The sequence below is a fragment of the Trachymyrmex septentrionalis genome, unplaced genomic scaffold (genome assembly GCF_001594115.1).
Source record: "Trachymyrmex septentrionalis isolate Tsep2-gDNA-1 unplaced genomic scaffold, Tsep1.0 scaffold40, whole genome shotgun sequence".
Lineage (NCBI taxonomy): Eukaryota > Metazoa > Arthropoda > Insecta > Hymenoptera > Formicidae > Trachymyrmex > Trachymyrmex septentrionalis.
The window spans coordinates 3,619,069-3,627,936 of record NW_017305569.1 but is presented as its reverse complement, the minus strand read 5'-3'; the positions used below and the strand labels follow the sequence as shown (position 1 = coordinate 3,627,936).

Here is an 8,868-nt window from a genome sequence, read left to right as displayed (position 1 = left end):
CAAGGAAGAAATAGAAACGAGAATCTTGAACGGAGAGCGAATTTAAAAGTCTCGAATTTTCCCTCTTTTCTCCTTCGTCATTTATTTTTTCTCTTTATCTTGAACAATCGTCGGGTCCGCGTGCCGCCACCGCCCCACACTGCCTCAAGGTTTGCGTGGGGTAGAAACGGGTGTCGGAGGGCGCGGCGGCGGAAGAGGGTGGTGGGCGCTACCGGGTGGCCAGTGGGTGGCGTGTTGACGTCACCGTAACGGCATCATCAGCCGCGTGGGCCAATGGATGCGCTCATACTCAGGCCGCCGGGTCCATCGATCCGATTGCAGCCGTGTGTGCGTACCGAGTTATGACGTTCGCGGTGACGTCATCGTTAGCGCCGTTCGCCTCCCGTCGCCGCGCCTTCCGTTATTCCGCTCCGCTTCTCTCCGCGCCGTCCTACGCCACCACCGCCGCCGTCGCCGCTACACACAGTACGGTTTTAATATAGTGGAGGAACGCGCGCGATCCGGACTCAGTTACGCGGCGGCTGGCCACCCGTGCGAGTGTATCGCTCTCTCTCTTTCTCTCTCTCTCTCTCAGAGTAGTTGAAGGTCCAGCTCTCTAAGGATCTTTCACCTGTCGGCTCACGCGTATCACTCACTCTATCTCTTTTATTCTATCCGTCTCTCGATGTCCGCTCTCGGTTCCGTTCGCAGAATCGACACTAATACGCTATAGTTTGGTTGACGCGATTCATTATCGTGCGGGATTGAGCGTTTCTTTTCACAAGAGAAGGGTGGCTTTATATCTCCGCGTGTTGATCGTCGCGTTTCGGTGCTCCGGAGTGACGATCCTCATCGATCCGCGCTACTCGCTATACCGGTGCTGAATGATAACTGCGATTACGGCGGCCCATTTCGCGACGAAACAGAACCAATCAGCGGCAGGTGCATCTAAGGATCAAGCTCGAACAGGAAACTCAACGATGTCGTCCAACACGACGACGCGGAAGCTACGATAAGCGGTGACGAGGCATCAGGGTCCTGCATGCGAGTACCCAGAGCGGAAGTATTCGGGCTCCTCGGTGGAGCGCTGACCTCCGACAATATCATCAGGAAGGACTCGCCTTGCCTTACGACGACGCACGCAGGTCGGTGATACCATCGCACATCACATCACGTGTGCTGTCTCTCACGTTCGTTTATTTGTTGTTGCGCGGGAGGAGGCTGCCGCTCTGCTCCTGTGTGTTGTGTGTCTATATGTGTTGCGTGTGGAAATCACGAAGCGTTCTCCACCGGCTGACGGCGGGTGTCCCTCGTCTATTCCAATCCTTCCTCTTTCGCTTTTCTTCTCCTTTTTTTCCTCTCTCCTTTTCTTTCGATCTATTTCCCAATTTGGCTCGCGTTATTCCACCGATCGATAATCAAACGAGACAGAGCCTTGACTGATGATAATCGCGTAACGGATTTTCGACCGTGCATCACTGAAAGTCTGACCTCTCATTGCCGTTTCTATTTCGTTTTTCTCTCCCTCCCTCCTGCCGTTCATCCGATGCGGCGCGCATGCTTCATTATTAAAGGGATATATCGATGCCAACTTTTCGCATCTCTTTGAACGCGACGCGTTTTTTAACTAATTTGGACTGTGCAACGCACACCGATCTCATTTTATATACAATCTCATCATTCGCATGTAAGGATTAAAGGGACCTCTCGAACCCGTCGAGATATTCAGTGTCGAACATTAGATCATCCCGTCAGGATCTAGATGTCCACGGCGATCGGAGCGAAGAACTCGCGTTCCAATACACTGGACTTCACGTGATTATTTTTGTGGATATATATACATATATATATATATAGTTCTACGGATCTATCCGTGACACCCCGTGAGATCTATAGATCGCAAACGCGTACGAGATTTTAGACTATTTATTTTTTCGACGCGGATACGCGTTTGCCGTCTACATCGCGGAATCGTGAATCATCCGCGGGATGTCACGCGCGATCGGCGGTCGCCTGATGAGCAGTCGGTACGATTGAACGAAGCGCAAAGTTGAAGCGCCACTGATCGTTCGCGCGATGCGCACCACCGTTGAGGACAGTACCGGCAGCACGGAAGCGACCGCTGCCACCGTCGGCGTCGCGGCGCATCACCATCATCAGCATCAGCATCGCGGTACTACCGACGTCGCCGCCGTCGCCGCCGTCCGGCACCTGGGCGTCGAGCAGCAGGAGCGATCGGCGGCGGCGCCGATCCATCTGGCCACCGCCACGCCGTACCATCAGCTCACCATCGCCGCGGACACCAACAACAACCACGATCATCATCGGAATCTCGAGCATCACGCGGTCCAACGACACGATCATTGGAATAAGTGTAAGTCAGAAAACACGGGGCGGCAAGACCGCGGATTATTCCCGTAAGCTGCTCGCTGCTGGTGATGGTTACGGTGATGGTGGTGGATGATGATGATGATGATGATGATGATGATGATGATGATGATGATGATGGTGATGATGAAGGTGATGGTAGTGGTGGTGGTGGTGGTGATGGTTCCGCGTTAAGAGTGCTAGATCGTAGTACTCGAGCGTTTTATTCATTCGATCGAAATTTTTGACCGCCGTTTATAAGATTACGTTTTTTTTTATGGATAAGAATATACTCTCTAAAACTTTTAGAATGAAAATCTTAATCTAAAGAGTGAACTCATTCTTAAAAATTGAAAATTAAGCTACTCTTTTTCAAAACTGGCTCAATTTTCATTTTTTAAATTATCTCCGATCTCCAAAAGATCGATCTTTCTAAACAACAATAACAATTACAAATCAATCTATTTTGCGAAAAATTAATTTTTCTAACTAAAAGAAACTGTTCTAAATAGATCTCTTTGTAAAAAAATCGCTAACAAAAGAATTTTTTTGAAGTGATCTTTTTGAAAAAAATCGATTTTTAGCAAATCGATTCAGAGATTGCATATCCTTATTTAGAATGAGATTTTACTCTAAAGAATTTAAAGAGTATGAAAATGGTTCCATAGTTTTCTTTCGTTCTAGACGTTTTCATATTATGCTATATAATACTATATGTCTAAATATTAAGAATTCTGCAACTAATTCGATTGATAGCTGACAATTGAATGACAGTAAATTATGAATGGAATTTTTCGAAATATTATAAAAAGAATATACATAGATCATCTATATAAAATATATGTATTATAAAATGTTATTAAGTTGTAAATATAAACTAGAAAAGATCGCGTTACATATGAAAGGAAATTTGATATCTCAATGCGAATGTAACAAAACGTTAAGCACAGTAGATGTCATTTTTATGTTATTTTTATGTTATTTTTATAAAAATGAATTTTTTCTTAAAATTATAATCACTGCTTTGCTTTCCGATTGCCAATATGTACAATTAGATATTAAAATATTTGGATTTTTTCTTTTATTATTAAACAGTTAAATTTGGAATTGGAATAATATTATGCGACATTAATGTTTAATATATCAAATTTTTTATTATCAGATAAAAACCACAAAAGATTGCAATTCAAAAATCGTCCAATTAATTTATTCCAATTTTAGTTTGCATTCAATTAAATGCATGCACGAAATATTAAAATTTTTTATGAAGTATGATTCTGCATTGTTAAAATATTTATTTATTCAATTTAACATTTACCTACTGCTCGATATTTAGGTCATACAATATCATACTCTAGTTTTGGTTGCAAAAACAAAAATTTATCGAAATAAATGTAATCATAACGCCTGTTGCTAACTAAATTTTTGGCTTGCTAACATGAGAGAAAAATTATTATGCATAATTTTCATTAGTTTTCTACTGCAATATCGCTTTTTACAGACACTGATCGCTTCAGTTTTATTTTAATAATTGTGTTTTGGGGTGATGACATGTCATAAGCAACTTATTCATCTGTTTCGGTTTCTAATATTGAAACGAAATATTCGAGCATCAGTCGTCGTTATGAATATTAATCTATTTGAAAAAGATGATGACTTTTTTCACCCGTACATTATTTGTTCTTCGATAATTGTAACTCGTTCTTCTCTGTGCCATTTGCAGTACATCGAGCGGCGGTTAAATAATTGAACGTTATTACATCGGGGCGATTTGGGTTATCGCCATCTCACCCTCATCCGATATATTTCCAAACGTTCGTCACCGTTTGTGCCCGATATCTGCTTACGTCACGGCCGTGACGTAGACGGCGGACGAGAATAACATTGTTATTATTTCGCTTAGACAATCACGGTGGTCCACTTTGACAGGATTATTCCCTGTCGGCCAATTAAATTACAATTTACCTGGCGCATTGATCGACGCCGTTAAATTATGACGTCAAGAAAGCTGTCGCGATTCTTTAAGTTTTCAACATCTGCATTTCACATCACTCGATATTATTATGAATAAGTAATAACATTATTAACATTATATTAACGTTAAAGAATATCACTTTTTTTTAAATTTTCTAGATAACTTATTACTTCATTAATTTTAAGCTATTGGTTTTTTGAAATTGTGTTCACTTTAATGTAATTATTTCACATTTGCGAGATTTCTTGAATTAAAAATGCTCTATTAAAATTAAACTTCGTGAATGAAAAAATATCGAGACGTTTAACAAAAATTAAAAATTTATTGGATATTTAACAAAAGTTGTCGAACAAAAATTAAAGGTTTATTGGATATATTGATGTTATCGTGAAACTCATAATAAATAGTAACATTAATATTGTTAATTATTATTATTATTATTATTATTATTAGGCGTTAGGAACTCGAAAGCTCATTGCCGCAAATACCAAATCCCGCCACTGTTCCCGTCCCTGAGCAAGATCCCTCCATTTGTGACCCTCGTACCCCATTTCGTTAAGGTCCATTCTAATATTATCAATATTGTCAATATTATTATCAATATTATTATCAATATTATCAATATCTAATATCAATATAATATTATATCATATAATATACATAATATTAGATATAATAGATATAATATTATATATATAATATTATAGATATAATATTATATAATATTATATCTAATATCAATATAATATTATCAATATTATTAATATCTAATATTATCAATATTATTATCAATATTATTATCAATATTACATTAATATTGTTAATACGAAAGAATATTAAACATTTTTAGGTGACTTATTAATTTTATACTTTTAGCTTTTAGAAATTATGTTTTTCAGAAAAAAATCATTTGTGAACTAAGAATACTTTATAAAAATGAAATTTCATGAAGAAATATCGGGATCTATGTACATTTTTAATAGAGAAATTAAAAGTTTGTTAGTTATGTTTGTATTGTCATGCCACGCTTTCTATCTATTCAAAAAATTTTATTCAGAAAACTATATTATTTTCTTGCTTCCATCACAGCTATAATTATCGTTATTATCTTTCAGTCGATTAGTCGATAAGTATATAAATAAATCGATATAACCTGCACTCTGACAAGCAAAAAACTCTGCAGATCCGTTTTAACTCATTTCCACGCTTCCTAACCAGGCATATCTAATCAAAACATTTTATTCAGAAAACTACATTATTTTCTCGCTTCCATCACAGCTTCCATCATTATCGTTATTATCTTTTAATCGATCAGTCGATAAGTATGTAAATAAATCGATACAATCTGCACTTTCATAAGCAAAAACCCTGCAGATTCCGTTTTAATTTGATTTAGAAAATTCACTTTGTTCGAAAGACTTCGGCGTGTTTGGGTGGGCTTTCGCGGGTGGTTTCCACCCTCACGGTAATTAATCGATACCGCGGGATCTGCGCTCTTCGTTTCCCACAGGACTTTTTACAGGTGCAATCGGCACGTAGAGTGCAGTAAATATAGTCTGGCAGTTAGCCGAGAGTGCAAACCGTTTCTTTTCCGCGTACATACTTGGCCTGCACGGTGAGACCGCAGAGAAAGAAGAGTGTATACGAGGATTACAAATATAACTACTTACGCCGAGAGCGGGTGCAGATGCGGCATGGCAAGACGCGGCGAGGTGAAGCGAGACGGCGAGGCGGTCAGCCGGCCGATCGGTCATCGGTTTGCATTGCCGCGCTCGAATTGCGACAGGCGACAGCAGCCGATCGTAACGCTTTCGCAGGGAGATAAACAGCCGTGACAATGGTAAATCGGCGGCTTATGACTTCAGAAACACATAAAAAAACGTAAGGCAGTAAGACGTAAGCAGTAAGCGAATCGGTCGATCACAGTAGAGAATAACTTTAAGTTCTTTTTTGTTTGTGATTGATCGATTTGCTTATTGTTTTCTTACGTTTTCTTATGTGTTTCTAACTTTTTTCCATTATCAAGCCCCGTTATCAAGCTAAGGGCGGAAACACAGAGTTTTGCGAACTATATGAAAATTAACCAATCAGAGTCCTTCATTTTCTTCCTTTCCACGAAATAAAAGATTTTGTTTCGTGGTTTGATCAACTCTTATTAGTTGATTTTATTATATTTTATGTATTCTGCAAAGATATGTGCTCCGGCCTTAAAAGCTCCGACTATACTAGCGCCGATCGACGAATCGTTGCATGGGAAAGAGCGAAAGAAAAAAAAAATGACAGTGATAAAAGCGAACCGAAGCTAATCACCCTGAACTTCGTAAAACTGTCCAGTCGACATAAACTAAAATGTAACATCAATGTTATAATTTTGTCTTCAACAATATAAATGTAACAGCTTTCTGTAATAAACTATTATTTAAGCTTTAAGTTTTCGTAAGAAATTGATCAATCATAGTCGATTATTTTTCTCCACATTCGACTGTGATTGATCAATTTCTTACGGCTTATGACTTAAAGCTTAGGTAATAGCTTATTGTAGAAAGCCCATAATATAACACACGGTGTTACATAATAGTTGTGGAGTGCGAAATTATAACAGTGTCGTTATGTTATTTTTAATTTGTGTCGACTAAGTCTGAGTTTTAGGTCAATATAGAACAGCGGATTCGTAATTATTTGTAAAATAATCTCACGAAAGAAATTATTTATGCTCATTCGATCGTGGTTACAAGATGCAAAATTTTCGAGGCAAAAACCTTATCGAAACATGAATTACATATGATTCTGGTAACATGATAGAGATATATAGTTGTAGAATTAATTAATTCTTCTTTTTTTCCATGCAGACTTTTGTACGAAATATTCAATATTTGGGACGCGCATATAAAATAAAATAAATGTTTTAATGTATTTTACGTATTCTTGCATCTTAATATAGGTTTTCTTTCAAATTTACTGTGATATAAGCTAATAAATAATTGAAGACACAGACATCGTCTATTAAGTAGTTAAACATTTTTAGATTCAGACGTCAGCAGACGTTTTCATCACGATGTCTGACAATGATTGGTTCTAACTACTTAGCGCGGTGAAATATTTTAGTTAACTTTGCAAAGCTTGTGCATTACAGTTATTAGATTTCTTTTATATTTCTTTTTATATTAATGATATGACCTTATTTTGTTATACTATTTACTATATTTATGATATATGATTTTGAAATATTGCTATATTTTAATATAATATCTTATAAATAAATTGTCATCTTTCTATAATACAGGAAACGGACTCTTTAGAAATGTATAATTTTGGTGATTTTTATTTTGGATAGATAAATTTATACAATTTGCTTTTAATGATTATTCTGATTTTTATCGACATATGCAATAAATAACCTTTGAAGGCAAAGTGAATTATGTTGTGCAGCTTATAGTTTTGTTATAGTTTTGTAAATATCTCTTTTTAAAAAATTGTTAACGTAGAAATTTATTAGATGAAAATATATAACAAGATATATAGAATACAACAGCATCATTAAAAGTAACTATTTCTCTAAAAAACATTTAGAAGTCAGAATGAAATACTATTATATTGTTTTGCTCATAAAACTATTTTTATAAATTCTTTTATGTGTGTTATAAATTCTTATATAAAATTATCAAAAATAATTAATTTATTGAAATGCATTTACGCGAGTCAGAATAAAACACTATAAATTTTTTATGAACTTTTTATATATGGTGATATTGAGATTATTGCAGTATGGAAATCTCATATGCGTGTAAGATACAATATAACAGAATCACTAAAAATAATCGGTTTATTGAAATGCATTTACGAGTCGGTTGAATAAAATACTATTATATTGTTTTTTTTATAAAACTATTTTTATAAACTCTTATATGGTGATACTGAGATTATATAATTTATTTATTGAATACTCTCTCTTCTCTCTCTTCTCTCTCTCTCTCTCTCTCTCTCTTCTGCAGTAATATACGAATATATATTCAATGATATTATAATAGCATATTATATTTTTTCTCGCCTGAGAAGAATTATGATTATTTATATATTTTCATATTATCCTTATTTCATAGGAGATAAAAACAGCTATGATATATCACGGTATAGATAGATAATACCTCCTCAAAGTGTATGTGAACAGCAATAAAAAAAGATCTCTATTTTGTTTATCACTTAAAGCGAATCATTTCCGCAGAAATATTATTATACATGAATCTCTCTACACGCGATTCTTCTTTCGCCCACGGTGATTATGAAAAGTGCGTCATTTCGTTCCCTTTATTATTTCCAAACATTGCACGTGACATCCGCGTACATAGTCCGTACTCCGTACACGTGCAAGTCGAACTTTTTCATATCCGTACAGATTTAACCAATTTCTCGATGATGCAGAGAGATTTATCCGAAGAGATCTGTGTGATCAAAGAGAACGTCGCGCGCGTGTCCAGGACTGAGTTGTTCTCGAGTTGTTGGAGACACCGAGAGATGCTGGGCGGAAGGTGGATGCGGGGGGGGGGGGA

The 8,868-nt window shown here is 36.8% G+C and overlaps 1 protein-coding gene across 1 annotated transcript in view; it reads left to right on the top strand.

Annotated features, from left to right (window-relative positions):
- Positions 1–2,055: 2,055 nt before the first annotated feature.
- LOC108750970 (nuclear receptor subfamily 4 group A member 2) overlaps positions 2,056–8,868 on the top strand; it is a 65,457-nt gene continuing 58,644 nt past the window's right edge. Inside the window, exon 1 of the mRNA XM_018490852.1 lies at positions 2,056–2,353. Coding sequence (XP_018346354.1) covers positions 2,056–2,353 — 298 coding nt within the window. The remainder of the gene's footprint in view (positions 2,354–8,868) is intronic.